General features: G+C 51.4%; 1 protein-coding gene across 3 annotated transcripts in view; it reads right to left on the bottom strand.

Moving 5' to 3' along the window:
* Window positions 1-20,486, bottom strand: part of SERAC1 (serine active site containing 1) — a 34,609-nt gene extending 14,123 nt beyond the window's left edge. Inside the window, exons 1-12 of one of the 3 annotated variants that reach the window (XM_078880343.1) lie at window positions 20,313-20,486; window positions 15,575-15,662; window positions 13,885-13,921; window positions 12,095-12,231; window positions 10,999-11,088; window positions 9,082-9,207; window positions 8,053-8,174; window positions 6,540-6,674; window positions 5,947-6,060; window positions 4,607-4,772; window positions 2,880-3,030; window positions 1,973-2,111 (exon numbers count right to left, since the gene is read on the bottom strand). In XM_078880343.1, coding sequence (XP_078736469.1) covers window positions 1,973-2,111; window positions 2,880-3,030; window positions 4,607-4,772; window positions 5,947-6,060; window positions 6,540-6,674; window positions 8,053-8,174; window positions 9,082-9,207; window positions 10,999-11,088; window positions 12,095-12,231; window positions 13,885-13,921; window positions 15,575-15,662; window positions 20,313-20,336 — 1,329 coding nt within the window. In that variant the 5' untranslated portion in view covers window positions 20,337-20,486. Of the gene's footprint in view, window positions 1-1,972; window positions 2,112-2,879; window positions 3,031-4,606; window positions 4,773-5,946; window positions 6,061-6,539; window positions 6,675-8,052; window positions 8,175-9,081; window positions 9,208-10,998; window positions 11,089-12,094; window positions 12,232-13,884; window positions 13,922-15,574; window positions 15,663-19,303; window positions 19,329-19,994; window positions 20,006-20,312 lie in introns of those variants that run through there. The other 2 variants (XM_078880345.1, XM_078880344.1) reach the window with 2 other exon arrangements.
* Between the last annotated feature and the right edge of the window lie 1,743 nt (window positions 20,487-22,229).

Genomic DNA, 22,229 nt, shown 5'->3' with positions numbered 1-22,229 from the left:
GGCCTTTCCATCAGCCCCACCAAAACTAAGCACCTGCCTGGGTATTTTGTGCCATCAAACACTCCACCGGAACTCCCAATTGGTGATGGGGCAGTTGTGGCGAGAGTGGAGAGTTTCCCATACCTGGGCAATGTGCCCATGACCGGCTCCAGTTGAACAGCAGAGGTCTCACTCCGAATCAGTCTAGCGGCATACTCTTTTCATCGGCTGCGTAACGCTGTGTGGAAGCCGCCTGGTCTGTCACTACGCACGAAGCTTCAGGTCTTCTCGGCCACGGTCATTCCCTCCCTTCTCTATGCTTGCGAAACTTGGACACCCCGAATAGAACATCTTCGCCGGTTAGCAACATTTCGGCTGGCCTGCTTACGATCCATCCTGGGTTTAACCAGACTGGATTGTGTGAGCAGCTCACAGGTCCTTGAAATATCTGGATAAAGTCCCACCGGTGAGCTTCTCCTCCGGCAGGCAAGGCTGCGTTGGCTGGGTCATGTAGCCCGCATGCCCGGCCACCGCATGCCTAAACAGCTTTTGTTCGGCCGAATAGAGGGGGCAAAACTGGCGCGGCACGAGCTAGAGAAGAGATGGACTGATGTGATACAGGAGGATGTGGAGCTGAGTGGACTTGCCGATGACTGGTACCAGCGGTGTCAAGATCGGCCTCTGTGGAGGAGGCTCGTGAAGGACACTACTGGGCAGTTGGAGGCAGTCGCCCTCCAATAACAACGGAGGGAGGAGGAGCGACGCTCACAACAACGAGCGGAGCACCAGGTGGCTAAAGCACAGCAAGTTGGCACAGTAGGGGGCACAGGTGGTGTATCAGCCAGTCATATCAGTCAGGCAACCCATGGCACCTGGGTCTGTGCCGTGACCTCCTGCCAGCGGGCGTTCGACACTTCACGTTGCCTCAAGATGCACATGGCCTGGCACAAGCGCCGTGGTGACGTCACCGCCACTTAGTGGCGAATGGCGGTTGTTGTTGTGTGAGTGAGTGTGAGAGTTCGAGAGTGACAGTAAGTGATCTTCTTGGTTCTTTCGGGAAAGTCACGTAGAATGGAAATAATAAAATAACAAAAATAAAACATCATAAAATAATTCTCACGACGTTTCGGCCACAACGCAAGCAGCCGTCCTCAGCGTCTGAATCCATTGAGACGCTGTCTCTCCGACAGACCTGGTCTTCACCTGAGGACGGCTGCTTGCGTTGTGGCCGAAACGTCGTGAGAATTTTTTATTATGTTTTATTTTTATTATTTTATTATTTCCCTTCTACGTGACTTTACCGAAAGAACCAAGAAGATGAATCCCTGCAGTCACGAAAGCTTTAAATCGAAATTTTATATTTTATTTTTATTATTTTATTACTTCCCTTCTACGTGACTTTACCGAAAGAACCAAGAAGATGAATCCCTGCAGTCACGAAAGCTTTAAATCGAAATTTTATATTTTATTTTTATTATTTTATTATTTCCATTCTACGTGACTTTACCGACAGAACCAAGAAGATGAATCCCTGCAGTCACGAAAGCTTTACCTCGAAATTTGAGTAAGTGATTGCGAGAGTGTTTGCGAGAATGAGCGTTAGCGAGAATGAGTGTGAGCGAGAGTGAGTGTTAGCGAGCGAGTGTTAGTCGGTGTCAGTGAGAGAGTGATTGCGAGAATGAGCGTGAGCGAGAGGGAGTCTTAGCGCGCGAGTGTGTTAGTCGGTGTCAGTGAGTGAGTGATTGCGAGAATGAGCGTGAGCGAGAGTGAGTGTTAGCGAGCGAGTGTGTTAGTCGGTGTCAGTGAGAGAGTGATAGCGAGAATGAGCGTGAGCGAGAGTGAGTCTTAGCGAGCGAGTGTGTTAGTCGGTGTCAGTGAGAGAGTGATTGCGAGAATGAGCGTGAGCGAGAGTGAGTCTTAGCGAGCGAGTGTGTTAGTCGGTGTCAGTGTGAGTGAGTGGCCACTCCTGCCTGCACGGGCACGGGGTCGCGACCTTGGGCCAGCAGTGGGTGTAGGCCTCGCTCTCGGGGCCCTCCTCAGAGGGTGCCGTCTCCACGTCCTGCTGCCGCCACGTCTTGAAGCCACCTCCCAGGAGGCCGTGCACAAAGAGCACATCCGCCGACACCTCCTCACTGGTGAATAAAGCAACGCCGCCGACACCACCACCACTTCACAGGCGAACACACAACCGCCACTATCACCGCCGCTACCACCGCCTCGCGCTGGTGAACACACCACCACCTCTACCGCCTCACTGGTGAACACGCCACCACCACCGCCACCTTACTGGTGAACACACCACCACCACCACCTTACTGGTGAACACACCACCACCTTACTGGTGAACACACCACCACCGCCACCTCACTGGTGAACACACCACCACCGCCACCTCACTGGTGAAAACGCCACCACCACCACCACCTTACTGGTGAACACACCACCACCGCCACCTTACTGGTGAACACACCACCACCACCACCTTACTGGTGAACACATCACCACCACCGCCACCTTACTGGTGAACACACCACCACCACTACCACCTCACTGGTGAACACACCACCACCACCGCCACCTTACTGGTGAACACACCACCACCACCACCTTACTGGTGAACACACCACCATCACCGCCACCTTACTGGTGAACACACCACCACCACCTCACTGGTGAACACGCCACCACCACCGCCACTTTACTGGTGAACACACCACCACCATCACCGCCACCTCACTGGTGAACACACCAAAAACACCACCACCATCACCACCACCTCCTCACTGGTGATCACACCAACACCACCATGAAGGAGCAGTGATGCAGTGTTGCAGTGGTGCAGTGGCGCTGCGATGCAGTGGTGCAGTGGCGCTGCGATGTAGCGGTGCTGCAGCAGTCACCTGCTGCGATGTAGAGGGTGCAGCAGGAACATTCCCTCGATCAGGGTCCCGTGCGCCGTCTCCCTGTCCAGGTTGGCGAGGGCCCGCGCTGCGTGGCACGCCTGCACCACCCGGGGGCTCTGAGACATCTCCACCAGCGGCCGCAGCCAGCCTGCAGCGCCGGCAGCGCCGGCACGCACACAGCGCCAGCAGCATCACGGGCAGAACCGTCAGTATCACACGCTACTAAACTACGACTTAGACTCTTCTCGGTTCTTTCGGTAAAGTCACGTAGAAGGGAAATAATAAAATAATGATTTATTTTTTTTACTTTATTATTTCCCTTCTACGTGAAATCACGTAGAAGGGAAATAATAAAATAATGATTTATTTTTCTTATTTTATTATTTCCCTTCTACGTGAAGTCACGTAGAAGGGAAATAATAAAATAATTTTTATTTTTTTTACTTTATTATTTCCCGTCTACGTGACTTCACCGAAAGAACCAAAGAGTATAGCTACATATGTAGCTACGGGCCCCGCACTTTCAAGGGCCCCGCGCTAAATGCTTTCAAGCTATCAATTCCAGCTCAGTGATTCTGCACTCGCTCGATTACTATAGTACTATACCGCCTTCAACTTTTACGAACGACTGGGTTCATCTTCTTGGTTTTTTCGGTAAAGTCACGTAGAGGGGAAATAATAAAATAATAATAAAAAACATTTACAAATTTTTTTATTTTGTATTTCCCTTCTACGTGACTTTACCGAAAGAACCAAGAAGATGAATCCCTGCAGTCACGAAAGCTTTAAATCGAAATTTTACGACTTAAACTACTTTTTTATTTCACCAGGTAAGGCCTACTGAGCTATGTAACTCTTCATCAACAGCAACCCGGCCACAAACGATAACCCAACGAAGCAGACAAATAATCTGAACGCGTCACGTCGATTCGACCCGGAGAAAAATCCACGTGACCGCAGGGAGAGAGGCACGCAAACTCCAAATACACAGCAGCAGCAGGCGTCAGGGTCGGGATAAAACCCAGGACCTCCTGTATACCAGGCGAGGTAGTTAACATCTCCTAGCCACCGTGATGATGAGAGAGAGAGACACGCAAACTCCAAATATACAGCAGCAGCAGGCGTCAGGGTCGGGATCAAACCCACGACCTCCTGTATACCAGGCGAGGGAGTTACCATCTCCGAGCCACTGTGGCGAGATGTTAACGACGATGCCGTGGGCCGTGGCGGTGTGGGCGGCCGTACCCTCTGTGCCTCCACGTGCTCGTAGCTGCCCCCGACAGAGGTCGCAAACGGGTTTTGATTGCTTACCCGTACCTGTACCCAGCCGCACCAGAGTCGCAAACGGGTACCCGTACCCGTACCCGGCTGGGTACGGGTAGGGTACGGGTATCGGGTACCCGATTGCGACCTCTGGGATGAAGCCACGTTGCAGGTGCGGGTGGGTTGATTCTAGGAACTTGAATTGTGAGAAGAGACAAGACGTTGGGAAATGAGTGACAGACGGTGACTCACCAGTGACTCACGGCCTACCCGTACCCGGCCGCACCAGGGTCGCAAACGGGTACCCGTACCCGGCCGGGTACGGGTAGCCAGGTATCGGGTAGGGTACGGGTATCGGGTACCTGATTGCGACCTCTGGTCCCCGAGCACCGGGCCGATTGCGTCGCGAGGCAAAGTGCGCGGCGACTGGCACGGCCCCGAGTCGTTCCGCGTGCGCTCACCGGATTGGTGGATCTGTCCGTGCAGCTCCGGGCACGCGGCCAGGTTGCCCAGGATGCGAGTGACCCGGCGCTGCACCTTGCGCGCCGGGTCGCGCCGCGCCAGGTAGAGCCTCAGCAGCAGCTGCAGGGCGCCACGGTCCACCATGAGCTTACCGTGGCCCGGCACCTGCGGAGGTGGAGGTGGGACCACCTTAGCGATGGAGGTGGCTCAATCGCTCGCCCACTCGTCCGTTCAACCACCCACTCACTCGTCCACGAACCGATTCACTCACCCACCCACTCACTCACCCACCCACTCCCTCATCCACGAACCCATTCACTCACCCACCCACTCACTCATCCACGAACCCATTCACTCACCCACCCACTCACTCATCCACGAACCCATTCACTCACCCACCCACTCACTCATCCACGAACCCATTCACTCACCCACCCACTCACTCATCCACGAACCCATTCACTCACCCACCCACTCACTCATCCACGAACCCATTCACTCACCCACCCACTCACTCATCCACGAACCCATTCACTCACCTACCCACTCACTCACTCACCCACCCACTCCCTCATCCACGAACCCATTCATTCACCCACCCACTCACCCATTCACTCACCCACCCACTCACTCATCCACCCACTCACTCGTCCACTCATCCACGAACCCATTCACTCACCCACCCACTCACTCAACATTTTTACGTTCCACCAACCCCTGCTGCCTTCACAGGGCTGGATGACAGGCCATGTGCACGGCCACCACTCCAGGAAATGCAGCACTAAGGCAGCACTAAGGCAGTGCACTGTGGACGCAGCGAGGTTTGGTGGAGCACACACACACATACACGCACACATACACACACACACACATACACACACACACGCGACCGTGAAACTCCCTCCCTGTCCGTGGGCTGCCGCGTCGCCCGCCGCCGTCTCTCGGCTCACGGCCACGTGCACAATGGCAGTACAGCAAGCGGGATGGTTCCCACCTACCGCGTGGGTCAAGTGGTACCCCCACCCCCACCACCCCCCACAACCTCCACCCCCCAACTCCCTACCCCCACAAACCCCCCAGCCCCCACCACCCAACCACACACCACCCCCCACCTCCCACCCCCCAACTCCCTACCCCCACAAACCCCCCAGCCCCCAACACCCAACCACACACCACCCCCCACCCCCCACAACCTCCACCACCCAGCCCCCACATCCCAACCACACACCACCCCCCACCTCCCAACTCCCTACCCCCGCAAACCCCCCAGCCCCCACCACCCAACCCCCCCCCACCCCCCACCCCCCACCTCCCACCGAGCTCTAACTGCGGCGCTCACCATGGAATGGTGCAGGAGAGCGTGCAGGCAGAAGGCCTCAGCGCGCTCGGGCGCCAGCGAGCTGAGCGTCTGCGCGTAGAGGAACTCGCTCGTCTCGAAGCAGCCTGGGCCATCCTGCGCGCCGGGAGGCAACGGAGACATCGTGGGCTACGGGACTTGCCAGTGACACCACCACACTCGGCACCACCGCCACCAACTCACCACTACCTAACCCACCACGAAGCAGCCAAATAATCTGAACGCGTCACGTCGATTCTAATTGTGGGGTGAAAAACCGGAGGACCCGGAGAAAAATCCACGTGACCGCAGGGAGAGAGGCACGCAAACTCCAAATATACAGCAGCAGGCGTCAGGGTCGGGATCGAACCCACGACCTCCTGTACACCAGGCGAGGTAGTTAACATCTCCTAGCCACCGTGATGATGATGAGAGAGAGAGAGAGACGCAAACTCCAAATATACAGCAGCAGGCGTCAGGGTCGGGATCAAACCCACGACCTCCTGTACACCAGGCGAGGTAGTTAACATCTCTGAGCCACTGCGGCGAGATGTTAACGACGATGCCGTGGGCCGCGGCGGTGTAGGCGGCCGTACCCTCTGTGCCTCCACGTGCTCGTAGCCGTCCCTGAGCGCCAGCGATGTGAAGTAGCGCAGGCAGGAGTCCTCGCTCCGCTGGGGCAGAGCAGCCACCAGGGCTCGCAGCTCCTCGGCCAAGGCAGGGGAAGGGCCCTGCAGCCCGCCGCGCCAGCAAGTCACCAGCAGCAGCAGCGGCGACGACGACGCAGCCGGCACCACCGCCACCACCGCCGCCACCACCGCCACGTCACCACCACCAACAGCGCAATCATCATCACCATTGCCACCACCACAGCCAAGTCACCACCACCAACACCGCAATCATCATCACCATTGCCACCACCGCCACCACCGCCACGTCACCACCACCAATACCGCAATCATCATCACCGTCACCACCACCGCCACCACCGCCAAGTCACCACCACCAACACCGCAATCATCATCACCATTGCCACCACCGCCGCCGCCACAAATGCCAGCAACAACACCATGACCACCGCCACCAAAACAACAACCACAAACACCATAGCCACTGCAACCACCGCCACCAGCGCCACCACTGCCAAGTCACCACCACCAGCACCAGCAGCAGCGACGACGACGCAGCCGCCACCACCGCCACCACCGCAACCACCGCAACCACCGCCACCACCGCCAAGTCACCACCACCAACACCGCAATCATCATCACCATTGCCACCACCACCACAAATGCCAGCAACAACACCATGACCACCGCCACCAAAACAACAACACAATCGCCATAGCCACCGCCACCAGCGCCACCAACAAGACTCGCCATTCAACACAAAGTGGCGGTGACATCACCACGGTGCTTGTGTCAGCCAGGCGCACCATGACAGGCGGCCGGGCGTGGTTTTGGCCACCCACCCCCTCGTGCGCCGTGTCGGCCTTCATAGGTACCCACTCGTAAAAATAGACAACGCAGAGTTTCAGTTTTGTTGCCAGAAAAAAGGGGAAAAACCCTATTATTATATTTTGGTACTGGCAAAGGAGGCCTCATGATTTAAATGCTTATCCCAAGCTCTCAATACTCTTGATGGTGCGTTGTCTTTGAGTTGTGCGCCTTTTGGCGTTATCTGGTCGAACACCGTATGACACTAGGCTCTAAGGAAAGCTGTCTGGTGTGGACCAATAAATTTCAAGGACAATGCATACATTATCAGTGTGTTTTTTGTTTGCATTCTGACCGCAGGTATTGTGGTTAATATAAACATGATTCCTTGTAAAAAGGTTTCAGTTTTGTTGCCAGAAAAAAGGGTGAAAACCCTATTATTATATTTTGGTACTGGCAAAGGAGGCCTCATGAGGTACCACTCGCTTAACAGCACTTGCCCGAACAGTATATTCAAGCTTATACGGGGGATCTTTGCCGTTTGCACCTTTACGCCAAGTGAAGTGTGGAAGGCTCACTGCCCGCCTAGGTCACAGGACAGACCGAGACGACCGGCAGACGCGGGATGCGAGGAGGGGGGGGGGGGGGGCGCGCGAGGTGCGAGGGTGCTCACGGTGTCCGAACGAAGCAGAGGGGCAGGAGGGAGGAAAAATCTCAAGTCCACGTCCTGGGAACGAGCCAGGCCGACCAGGGTCCGTGCGTCGCTTGCCTGGGCCACGTTCCTGTACTGGTAATCTGCAACATCGTCAACACGCGTTGCCAACGTTACCATCGTCGCCACGCGTCGCCATGGTAACCATTGGAACCTCCTTTGCCAGGAGAAAAATATGATAATTGGTTTTTTACCCTTTTATCTGGCAACAAAACTGACACCTTTTTTACAATGCAAACATGGCTCCTTGTAAAAAAAAGGTGTCAGTTTTGTTGCCAGATAAAAGGGTAAAAAAACAATTAGCATATTTTGCTACTGGCAAAGGAGGTTCCAATGGTGTAAATGCTTACCCCGAGCTCTCATACTCTGATGGTGCATTGTCTTTGAGTTGTGCGCCTTATGGCGTCATCTGGTCCAACACCATGTGAGACTAGGCTCTAAGGAAAGCTGTCTCGGGTGTAGACCAATCAATTTCAAGGATAGTGCATACATTATCAGAGTTGTGTTTTTTGTTTGCATTCCGACCGCAGGTCAATGCTAACATGACTCCTTGTAAAAAAGGTGTCAGTTTTGTTGCCAGATAAAAGGGTAACATTTTTTTTATCATATTTTGCTACTGGCAAAGGATGTTCCAATGGTGTAAATGATTACCCAGAGCTCTCATACTCTGACGGTGCATTGTCTTTGAGTTGTGCGCCTTTTGGCGTCATCTGGTCCAACACCATGTGAGACTAGGCTCTAAGGAAAGCTGTCTCGGGTGTGGACCAATCAATTTCAATGACATTATCAGAGTTGTCTTTTTTGTTTGCATTCCGACCGCAGGTATTGTGGTCAATGCTAACATGACTCCTTGTAAAAAAGGTGTCACTATTGTTGCCAGATAACAGGATAAAAAAAACAATTATCACTGTCACCATCATCACCATCGTCGCTACGCGTCACGAAACGCGCCGACGTGCCGGCGAGCGTCGTGGGGGGCGGTGCCGGTACCGGGCCAGTGATGGGCGGACGCCAGTTCCCGCACGGCCTGCAGCCTCTCTGACAGCTGGGCAGAGCGGGACTTCTGCAGCAGCTGCCACAGTCTCCTGTCGTCCTCGTTGGCGCCAGGAAGAATGTCTGGAGGCACGGAAAGGGGGGGGGGGGGGGTGTGGGAGAGAAGATGGCGAGGAGGGTAAGGGGGGCGAGGAGAAAATGGTGCGGCGAGGGGGAGGGATTTCGATTTAAAGCTTTCGTGACTGCAGGGATTCATTTTCTTGGTTCTTTCGGTAAAGTCACGTAGAGTGGAAATAATAAGGAGACAGACGCTGTCTCTTCGACAGACCTGTCCTCCACCTGAGGACGGCTGCTTGCGTTGTGGCCGAAACGTCGTGAGAATTATTTTATTATGTTTAATTTTTATAATTTTATTATTTCAATTCTACGTGACTTTACCGAAAGAACCAAGAAGAGGGGTGGGGAGTCAACATCCACGAGCAGCAGCGGTCACACCAGGTTGCAACTACGTCGGGGACAAGGCACGAGCCGCAAGCAGGGACCGTGATTGAAATTCGCAGACCCATAACTTAGGAAGAATGTATTCAAATTTGGCCAAAAAACAAATTCACTACAGTAAAACCTTGGATTGCGAGCATAATTCGTTCCGGAAACGTGCTTGTAATCCAAAGCACTCGTATATCAAAGCACTCGTACATCGGTGGTGATCACGTGACGCTCGGCATGGTGCTGTTTCATTCAGACGCTGTCGCCTCGACAGACCTGGTTTTCACCTGAGGACGGCTGCTTGCGTTGTGGCCGAAACGTCGTGAGAATTATTTTATTATGTTTTATTTTTATTATTTTATTACTTCCCTTCTACGTGACTTTACCGAAAGAACCAAGAAGATGAATCCCTGCAGTCACGAAAGCTTTAAATCGAAATTTAAAGCGTATACTGTACGTAATGCTCGTGTTGCAAGACCTCGCTCGTTTATCAAATTCATATTTATTTAAAAATTTAGCTCGTCTTGCAAGACACTCGCAGACCAGCGTTCGGCAATCAGAGCTGTATCGGAGGCGGCAGAAGGCAGCAGTCAGTGGCTCTGGATGAAGAGGAAAGACCCCAGCTGGGCCCCGAAGTGAGAGGGCCAGGAGGTATGCAGTCAACAATGCTTGACTCAGGGAGGAGGACGCCCCTGCCACGCATAGTCCCATGGGATGTTGGCTATCAACAACAAGGCAACTCCTATGACTAATTGGGAATGGGACGCAAGCGTAGGATTGATCACCCTGTCGCTGGCCGCCTTTGGGGAGGCTGTATCGTGTGAAAGGCCGAAACACCCTAGGAACCAAAGGTTCACTACTGACGATGCGCTCCCCAAATTTCACCAGGCTCACTGTTCATGAACTCTTGGAAGTGCTTGCACAAAGGATAGTAACATCTCATCCTGTGTTCTTAGAATCTCGCAATCCAAGTTTTCACCGTATTGCTACGGCAGCGCCGATGCGTTGATTGAGTGGATGGTCACAGAGCCCACCGGCAGCGCGGTTCCCCGCTTGTTGCGTAGGTTCGCGATTCGAATCTGGCAGGCCGCCCTGGTTAACACTGCCGTGTGAATTATCCATAAACGGCTTATGATGCCATTTGCTTATTTATTTAAAAAATTTAGCTCGTACTTGCAAAACACTCGCAGACCAAGTCACTCGCAATCCAAGGTTTTACTGGATAATTTTTGTGCAATTGTCATCGACTGGGTTGAGACCACCACCTTACCACGTCTCAGAACCTGGTTTATTAAGCGCTGGCCATGATCCTGGGCCCAAACCGAGGATATCGGCGGTTCCAGCACGGGCAGCACGGCGCTGTGACCTCTGACCCGCCCAGTCCCCTCAATATCGTTTCAAGCTCGTAGTACTCTGGGAGAGACTCACCATCCAGCGGCTTCCACAGCCTCCCGAGCGTGGCCTCGTAAAGCCTCCGCCGCAGCCTGTGTAGGCCGGTCCTCACACGCTCAGGCAGACCTGCACACATCGTAGACACGGCGTTCAGATTCATCGCGACCACCACCACCACCACCACCTCCTCTGCCACTTTGATCCCAAGGCATGAAGCAGATGAGTGTGCGGCCCACGGAACAGATGACGACTCAATGCCGAATGGGCGGCGTCTGGACGGAAAGACGCGGGGCCTAAAGAACAAGGGGGTGGGACCCAAAATGGAAAGGCGCCGGGAGCCAATAGAGTAAAAGGGTGGGGCATTAAGAGATTGATATGAATCAGAATCAGAAGTTTTATTTCCTGAATAAAGCCAAGCTCTTTTTCCAAGGGCGACTCAACCGGCAGACATCAAACGTCCCTGTTGAGTCGAGGTAACAGAAGCGTTGGTGTGCGGTGATTTTTTTCTGCAATATTTTCCTGTCTTTTCCATGGATTTTCTGTTTGCACTCAGTCACATATTCACTTTAAGATGTTTTTTGTTCGTGTTTTTGTTTTTTGTTTGTTGCGGTTGCACCCGATTCAAGAGCCGAATGGCTCACAGGGCTATACCTAATACATGAACTTGAACTTGAAACAAATCGGTGCAGCAGGCAGCAGCAGGATGGTTTTAGTGTTGCAGATGTGGCCGCAGGCCAACTTGGGGAGTTTAAATTCAGGGACAGCTTAATTATATTCCTAACCCCAGCCCAGAGGTCGCAAACGGGTTTTGTTTCCTTACCCGTACCCGGCCACACCAGGGTCGCAAATGGGTACCCGTACTCGTACCCGGCCGGGTACGGGTAGCCTTTCCCTACCCGTACCCGTACCCTACCCGAAATGAGTGACAAACGGTTACTCACCAGTGACTCACGGCCTACCCATACTCGGCCGCACCAGGGTCGCAAACGGCTACCCGGCTACCCGTACCCGGCCGGGTACAGGTAGCCGGGTATCGGGTAGGGTACGGGTATCGGGTACCCGGCTGCGACCTCTGCCCCAGCCCCAATTCTGGAGAAGAATTGGTGCAAGTGAGTGAGGGCAGCAAGCGGACCCTGGTTCCCGGGGGGCAGCGGTGACTCCGTGTCAATGTAGATGTACGACTTGAGCTTCTCAACGTCCACGGCCGACGTCCGGATCTGCAGAGCCAAGCGCAGCGACGCGGCCTCGTACGCGACGAACACGCAGCCTCTGCGTGTACACACACACACACAGCCAGTACACACACACACAACACAGCCAGTGTACACACACACACACACAACACAGCCAGTGTACACACACACACACAACATAGCCAGTGTACACACACACACACAACACAGCCAGTGTACACACACACACACACACAACACAGCCGGTGTACACACACACACACACAACACAGCCAGTGTACACACACACACACAACACAGCCGGTGTACACACACACACACAACACAGCCGGTGTACACACACACACACACACAACATAGCCAGTGTACACACACACACACAACACAGCCAGTGTACACACACACACACAACACAGCCGGTGTACACACACACACACTACACAGCCAGTGTACACACACACACACACACAACACAGCCAGTGTACACACACACACACAACACAGCCGGTGAACACACACACACACAGCCGGTACACACACACACACCACACAGCCGGTGTACACACACACACACAACACAGCCAGTGTACACACACACACAACACAGCCAGTGTACACACACACACACACAACACAGCCAGTGTACACACACACACACAACACAGCCGGTGAACACACACACACACACACACAGCCGGTACACAGACACACACCACACAGCCGGTGTACACACACACACACACAACACAGCCGGTACACACACACACACACAACACAACACAGCCAGTGTACACACACACACACACAGCCGGTGTACACACACACACAACACAACACAGCCGGTGTACACACACACAGCGGGTGTACACACACACACAACACAACACAGCCGGTGTACACACACACACACAACACAGCCGGTGTACACACACACACACACAACACAGAGAGCATCGGTGCATACACACACAACACAACAGCCCGTTTGCGACCCTGGTGCGGCCGGGTACAGGTAGGCCGTGAGTCACTGGTGAGTTACCGTTTGTCACTCATTTCCCAACGTCTTGTCTCTTCTCACAATTCAAGTTCCTAGAATCAACCCACCCGTGCTTGCAACATGGCTTCATCCCAGAGGTCGCAATCAGGTACCCGATACCCGTACCCTACCCGTACCCAGCCGGGTACGGGTACGGCCGGGTACGGGTACCCGTTTGCGACCCTGGTGCGGCCGGGTACGGGTACGGGTAAGGAATCAAAACCTGTTTGCGACCTCTGCCAGTCAGGCAGCCTACCAAATGTCCTGGCTGAGTAGCGTTGCCGGCAATAGATGGACTGACTATGAAGAGCGCGAGCTCCGATGGTGCTCGTTAATAAAGAAGTGTCTCCAAATCTTACCGTCTCCGAGTTAGTCACTAGACTAATATAATAATACAAATAATATTTTAATTCTAGATTTGAAGTTTTCGTGACTGCAAGGATCCGCACTCTTTGGTTCTTTCGGTAAAGTCGCGTGGGTGAAAATAATAATAGAATAAAAAATAAAAAAGTGATTTTATTTAGTTGTTTTCACTTTATATATATATTTTTTTTATTCTATTATTATTTTCACCTACGTGACTTTACCGAAAGAACCAAAGAGTATAATATTTTAACTTGATACAAACAGCACCTAGAGTGAAGTATCTTCACAAACATCACAGAAATAACAGGAACTGAACAGCCATCTTACCCTGCAATCACCGATCCTGCTAGAGCCGCATATTTCCCTGCAAGGCATAAAGACGAGAATATTAACGGAATCAACTTGGAACGTACCACCGTAGTTTCACATTCGGAGGCAATGTTGCTGTGCCTTTCCAAACCCGTACCCGTACCCGGCCGGGTACGGGTAGCCGTTTGCAACCCTGGTGCGGCCGGGTACGGGTACGGGTAGGCCATGAGTCACTGGTGAGTCACCGTTTGTCCCTCATTTCGGGTAGGGTACGGGTACGGGTAGGGAACGGGTACCCGTACCCGGCCGGATACGGGTACCCATTTGCGACCCTGGTGCGGCCGGGTACGGGTAAGGAATCAAAACCCGTTTGCGACCTCTGGACCGCACTGAAGGCCACCAGTCTCCGTCTGTGGCCCGCAGGTCTTGCAATGAAGACCACTGCCCTCCTGCGTCACAGATCAATCCCCCCTGTAACAGCCACGTGGTTAACGCCAATGGCCGACACAGGCTCAGCGGTAGCGAGCATCTCTCTCAGCCTGAAGGTTGCGAGTTCATCGTGAACCTCATGGCGGGAGCCCCCGGGGTCCCATAAGCCCCCGGGGCTCTCGCGTAATCTGCGCTGCGACGTCATTGTACGTCTGTTGAAGGCGAACGACGCGGCGATCTGTTCCTCTCGACGAGCTCTACACGACGCGCTGATCAAAGTATCAAAGTTTTGTTTACGAGAACGGCAATTTTGGCAACGCCGGGTGCTTGGTGAAGAACGAGAGGATTGATTTCTGGCGGGTCGCGGAGTTTGTGTGTGCGCGGTGGGACGGAGTCGGCAAAAGTAAATTTATTAATTACGATTTTTCAATTCCTTTTATTCGGGAGCACAGGTTCCCACCATAAGGTTCTTATTTAATCATCCAGACTGAGGCGGTTGACTCTGCCCATCATCATTCAGGGGGGTCGATAAACTTGTTCCACTTTGTGTGTAAGTCAACAGCGGTTGCCCTATGGACAGACTCACCCTTGTCACAGGAATGTGTAATTCCCACCAGGAGGATGAACGGCAATGTCTCAACGCTCGTTAGGGCAGTGGACTTTTTTGTTCACATGAATGATTCTATTACACTGGTCAACAACAACAAAAAAATTTCTGGCCTGGACTTTTGCAGCTGTTTTAGACTAATTTCAGGGTGCTGATTCCAAATCTGATCTCAGATTTGCTCTATCACATCTCATTTTTATGCTATCCGCATACCCCATTTTCATTGATTTTACCCGAAATTAACTCTGTCACTTATGATTGCAAGTTGTTGCGAGTCAGTGACTGCTTTAGTGTTAAAATATGGTGCTGTATTTTTTAGGATAGTGTGTTTATAATATCATTTTATGTAGATAAATATGGTGCTGTATTTTTAGGATAGTGTGTTATTAATATCATTTTATGTAGATAAATAAGGTGCTGTATTTTTAGGATAGTGTGATTAAAATATAATTTTATGTAGATATCCACATTTATTTAATATTTTTCTTCTGCAGTTTTTTATTGAAAATGCAATATTTGATATCTCAAAAACCTGATGTGATAGACAAAAACCGATGCCAGATTTGGAATCAGCACCCAAAAATTACCGTTGGGAATACCTTATGGCAGAAAAAGTGCGTCGACCAGTGTTATAATCAGGCATCGCAAGCGTCTGCCGCGTCCGTCACTTACTCAGCGATCTGCGCGATTTCACTTTGCAGCTCAGCGGAGTCACTGAGAGAAGCCGGGAGCAGATGCGACCGCCGCTCATGCTGCAGACCTACACACACACACACACAAAGATAAAGACCCCCCACGTAGCCTTAACAGACTGTCGGGGCAAGTGCAGTTTGCGAGCAGCACCTATGAAGGCCGGCACGGCACACGAGGGGGTGGGTGGCCAGCACCACTCCCGGCAGCCTTTGTCTCCCCAGTGGCGATGTTTACTACACATCACACCAGGTACTCATATGAGGCCGAGTCGACCTAAGGGAGGATCAATGACCGGTTCAGATAATCGTCACTGGTGTTGGCCGTGAACGGGAATCGAACCCGGGTCGCCGGGTTCATAGCGCAGTGTAGCGCTAACCGCTACACCACCGCTCCCCACCTATGGCACACACACACAAACAAAGACAAAGATCCCCCGTATAGCCTTAACAGACTGTACGGGCAAGTGCAGTTTGCGAGCAGCACCTATTAAGTTCGGCACGGCACACGAGGGGGTGGGTGGGTGGGTGGCCAGCACCACGCCCGGCCGCCTTTGTCTCCCCAGTGGCGATGTTTACACACCGCACCAGCTACTCATTTCAGGCCGAGTGAACCTCGGAGACCTACACCTCCACACGACGTCACACTATCCCGCTTGGCTACCCAGGAAAGCTTCAACGACTCTCAAAAAATCTGTGTCAGGAGGGTCGTGTCAACGCTTTCGCAGCAGAGGTCGCAAACGGGTTTTGATTCCTTACCCGGCTACCCGTACCCGGCCGCACCAGGGTCGCAAACGGGTACCCGTACGGGTACGGTACGGGTATTGGGTACCTGATTGCGACCTCTGGGATGAAGCCATGTTGCAGGCGCGGGTGGGTTGATTCTAGGAACTTGAATTGTGAGAAGAGGCAAGACGTTGGGAAATGAGTGACAAACGGTGACTCACCAGTGACTCACGGCCTACCCGTACCCGGCCGGGTACGGGTAGCCGGGTATCGGGTAGGGTACGGGTATCGGGTACCCGGTTGCGACCTCTGTTTCGCAGTTGGGGCGATGTTGTTGCTGTTGCTGCTTCTGCGTGTGACCCTAATTGAAGGTCCTTTTTAATGAGTGTGATGTTTTAAGCAGTTACATTGTGTCTCGATTTAAAGCTTTGGTGACTGCAGGGATTCATCTTCTTGGTTCTTTCGGTAAAGTCACGTAGAAGGGAAAAAATAAAATATTTCTCATTCAGACGCTGTCTCCCCGACAGACCTGGTCTTCACCTGAGGACGGCTGCTTGCGTTGTGGCCTAAACGTCGTGAGAATTACTTTATCATGTTTTATTTTTATTATTTTATTACTTCCCTTCTACGTGACTTTACCGAAAGAACCAAGAAGATACATTGTGTCTGTTATAGGAGAGAAAACCGGTGGAAACCCATGCAGAAGCGCTATAGCCTTTAGCTGGCTGTTGGGGCAAGTGCTGTTAGCGAGCACCTTTGACGGCCAACAGGGCACCACGCCCGGCCGCCTTTGTCTCCCCGAGTGGCGATGTATAAACATCGCAACAGGTTGCTCGTTTAAGCCTTGAGACGATACATGGGGGGGGGGGCACAACACACACACCACACACAACATACACAACTCACCATACACAACACACACACCATACACACACAACACACACACCATACACACACAACACACACAACACACACACAGCACACACACACAACACACACACCATACACAACTCAACACACACACAACACAAACACCATACACACACACAACACACACACCATACACACAAAACACACACACCATACACACAAAACACACACAACACACACACAGCACACACACAACACACACACATAACACACACAACACACACACAACACACACACACAGCACACACACAGCACACACACAACACACACACACAGCACACACACAGCACACACACAACGCACACACAATACACACACACAGCACACACACAACACACACACAGCACACAACACACAGCACACACTACACACACACACAGCACACACACAACACACACACAGCACACACACAACACACACACACACACCATACACACACACACAACACACACAACTCAACACACAACTCAACACACAACACACACACACAACACAACACTCTCCAGACCAGCGGGGAGAACACACACAACACACACACACACAACACAGACAACACACAACACACACACAACACACACACACACAACACACCCTACACAACACACACAACACTCTCCAGACCTGCGGGGAGAACACACTCAACACACACTCCACACACACACCATACACACCACACACACACCACACACACACCACACACACAACACAACAACTTAACACACCACACACACACAACACACACAACACACACACCACACACACACCACACACACAACACAACAACTTAACACGCCACACACACACAACACACACACAACACACACAACACACACACCACACACACACACCACACACACACCACACACAACACAACAACTTAACACACCACACACACACAACACACACAACACACACACCACACAACAACTTAACACACCACACACACACAGCACACACACCACACACACACACAGCACACACACGCGACACACACACAGCACACACACAAAACACACACACCATACACACACACAACACACACAACTCAACACACAACACACACAACTCAACACACAACACACACACACACAACACAACACTCTCCAGATCAGCGGGGAGAACACACACAACACACACACACAACACAGACAACACACAACACAGACAACACACAACACACACACAACACACACACACAACACAACCTACACAACACACACAACACTCTCCAGACCTGCGGGGAGAACACACTCAACACACACACCACACACACACCATACACACCACACACACACCACAACAACTTAACACACCACACACACACAACAACAACTTAACACACCACACACACACAACACACACAACACACACACCACACACACACAACACACACACCACAACACACCACACACAACACAACAACTTAACACACCACACACACACAACACACACACCACACACACAACACAACAACTTAACACACCACACACACACAACACACACACCACACACACACCACACAACAACTTAACACACCACACACACACCACACACACACACCACACACACACCATACACACACAACACACCACACACAGCACACACACACCACACACACACAACTCAACACACACACAACACACACAACACACACAGCACAACTCAACACACAACACACAGACCACAACACACACAACAAACACACACAACACACACCATACACAGCACACACAACACAACACTCTCCAGACCAGCGTGGAGAACACACAATCGCCACACACAACACACACACACAACACACACACACAACACACACACACAACACACACACACACACAACTCAACACACACAACACACACACACAACTCAACCCACACACAACACACACACACAACACACACACAACACACACAACACACACACAACACAATCGCCACACAGTGAGAGACAGAGAGAGAGAGGGTGCGGCCTTAGCCGGGAACCGAACCCTGCCACTTGGTGTCGTGAGAGGCATGACCGTCACACTCTTGCGCGCACACAACGCAGCCAACGCACGTGGGCTGAACTTTCTTCGCACCGTATGTAGCCAACCGTTGCCGATCGGAGGTGCTGAGTGTTGGCTACCAAGCGGGTAGCAACAAACAGCACTGTCAAGATCTTACATTTGGAGCTTGGGTGACTGCAGGAATTACCCTTTGGTTATTTCGGTAAAGTGACGTGTAAAGATAAAATAATGAATTAAATAATGGCATACTACGACGTTTCGATTGCAACGCAAGCAATCGTCATCAGGTATAAATGAAATAGCAACACAAATCTAACCAGAAAACTATAGACAGACATATAAGCAGACAGATATCACCAAGATACACAGAGAGTAACACATGTCTGTCTATAGTTTTCTGGTTAGATTTTTTGTTGCTATTTAATTTATACCTGATGATGACGATTGCTTGCGTTGCAATCGAAACGTCGTAGTATGCTATTATTTAATTTATTATTTTATCTTCATACGTGAATTTCACCGAAAGAACCAAACGGCACTGTCAAGAGTTGTACACAGAAACGAGTTATGGCAACACTTCTATTGAGTTTTTTCGGTAAAGTCACGTAGGTAAAAACATTACAAAGTAAAATAAAGTAAGCCTCACCTTACCATATTAATAAAAAGTATGCGGCCCTTACCCCTCCCCCTTCTCCAACCATTATATAAACGGAGTGGTAGCTCTTGTAATCTCTCATTTACTTGATACAGCTGTCGTGGCTGTGACGGTACCACCTGAAGACGGAAGCTTGTGTTGCCTCCGAAACGTCGTGATTTTTACTTCATTTTATTTTACTTTTTAATGTTTTTTTACCTACGTGACTTTACCGAAAAAAACCTTAGAATATGAATCATTGCAGTCACGAAAGCTTCACATCTAGAATTAACTTCCATTGAGTTGAGCAATGTTACGATGACGACGACGACGACGACGATGATGATTGTACGGGAGAGATGGTGGCAGGCATGAGACGGCGAGTGAGTTGGAGTGGTGGTTCTGTCGGAGCGAGACGCATTTACCACGAGCCCAACGCCGAACCGCATCTTCGTGTGGTTTGAATGCACCGTGTACAGTAGGCACAAGGGGCCGCGGTGAACACGCGACGCATGCAGTAGGGAGAGAAGGGACCGCGGCGAATGAATTTCGAGTTAAAGCTTTCGTGACTGCAGGGATTCATCTTCTTGGTTCTTTCGGTAAAGTCACGTAGAAGGGAAATAATAAAATAATACAAATTTAACATCATAAAATTTCGAGTTAAAGCTTTCGTGACTGCAGGGATTCATCTTCTTTGTTCTTTCGGTAAAGTCACGTAGAAGGGAAGTAATAAAATAATAAAAAATAAAATATAATAAAATAATTCTCAAAATAATTCTAATTCTGAGAATTATTTTATTCCTTCCCTTCTACGTGACTTTACCGAAAGAACCAAGAAGACGCGGTGAAAGAATTACACAGTGGATTGGAGGGACCGCGGTGAATAGATTACACAGTGGAATGAAGGGACCGCGGTGAATGAATTACACAGTGGATTGGAGGGACCGCGGTGAATAGATTTCACAGTGGAATGAAGGGACCGCGGTGAATGAATTTAACAGTGGATTGGAGGGACCGCGGTGAATAGATTTCACAGTGGAATGAAGGGACCGCGGTGAATGAATTACACAGTGGATTGGAGGGACCGCGGTGAATAGATTACACAGTGGAATGAAGGGACCGCGGTGAATGAATTAAACAGTGGATTGAAGGGACCGCGGTGAATGAATTAAACAGTGGATTGGAGGGACCGCGGTGAATAGATTACACAGTGGAATGAAGGGACCGCGGTGAATGAATTACACAGTGGATTGGAGGGACCGCGGTGAATAGATTACACAGTGGAATGAAGGGACCGCGGTGAATGAATTACACAGTGGATTGGAGGGACCGCGGTGAATGAATTGCACAATGGATTGAAGGGACCGCGGTGAATGAATTACACAGTGGATTGGAGGGACCGCGGTGAATAGATTACACAGTGGAATGAAGGGACCGCGGTGAATGAATTAAACAGTGGATTGGAGGGACCGCGGTGAATGAATTACACCGTGGATTGGAGGGACCGTGGTGAATGAATTACACAGTGGATTGAAGGGACCGCGGTGAATGAATTGCACAGTGGATTGAAGGGACCGCGGTGAATGAATTGCACAGTGGATTGAAGGGACCGCGGTGAATGAATTGCACAGTGGATTGGAGGGACTGCGGTGAATGAATTGCACAGTGGATTGGAGGGACCGCGGTGAATGAATTACACAGTGGAATGAAGGGACCGCGGTGAATGAATTACACCGTGGATCGGAGGGACCGTGGTGAATGAATTACACCGTGGATTGGAGGGACCGTGGTGAATGAATTGCACAGTGGAATGAAGGGACTGCGGTGAATGAATTGCACAGTGGATTGGAGGGACCGTGGTGAATGAATTACACCGTGGATTGGAGGGACCGCGGTGAATGAATTACACAGTGGAATGAAGGGACTGCGGTGAATGAATTGCACAGTGGATTGGAGGGACCGTGGTGAATGAATTACACCGTGGATTGGAGGGACCGTGGTGAATGAATTACACCGTGGATTGGAGGGACCGCGGTGAATGAATTACACAGTGGAATGAAGGGACTGCGGTGAATGAATTGCACAGTGGATTGGAGGGACCGTGGTGAATGAATTACACCGTGGATTGGAGGGACCGTGGTGAATGAATTACACAGTGGATTGAAGGGACCGCGGTGAATGAATTACACCGTGGATTGGAGGGACCGTGGTGAATGAATTACACAGTGGATTGAAGGGACCGCGGTGAATGAATTACACCGTGGATTGGAGGGACCGCGGTGAATGAATTACACAGTGGATTGAAGGGACCGCGGTGAATGAATTACACCGTGGATTGGAGG

Source organism: Lampetra fluviatilis, chromosome 57 (assembly GCF_964198595.1).
Source record: "Lampetra fluviatilis chromosome 57, kcLamFluv1.1, whole genome shotgun sequence".
NCBI lineage: Eukaryota > Metazoa > Chordata > Hyperoartia > Petromyzontiformes > Petromyzontidae > Lampetra > Lampetra fluviatilis.
The sequence above is the reverse complement of the archived record's forward strand: the minus strand, read 5'-3'. Positions and strand labels throughout refer to the sequence as shown.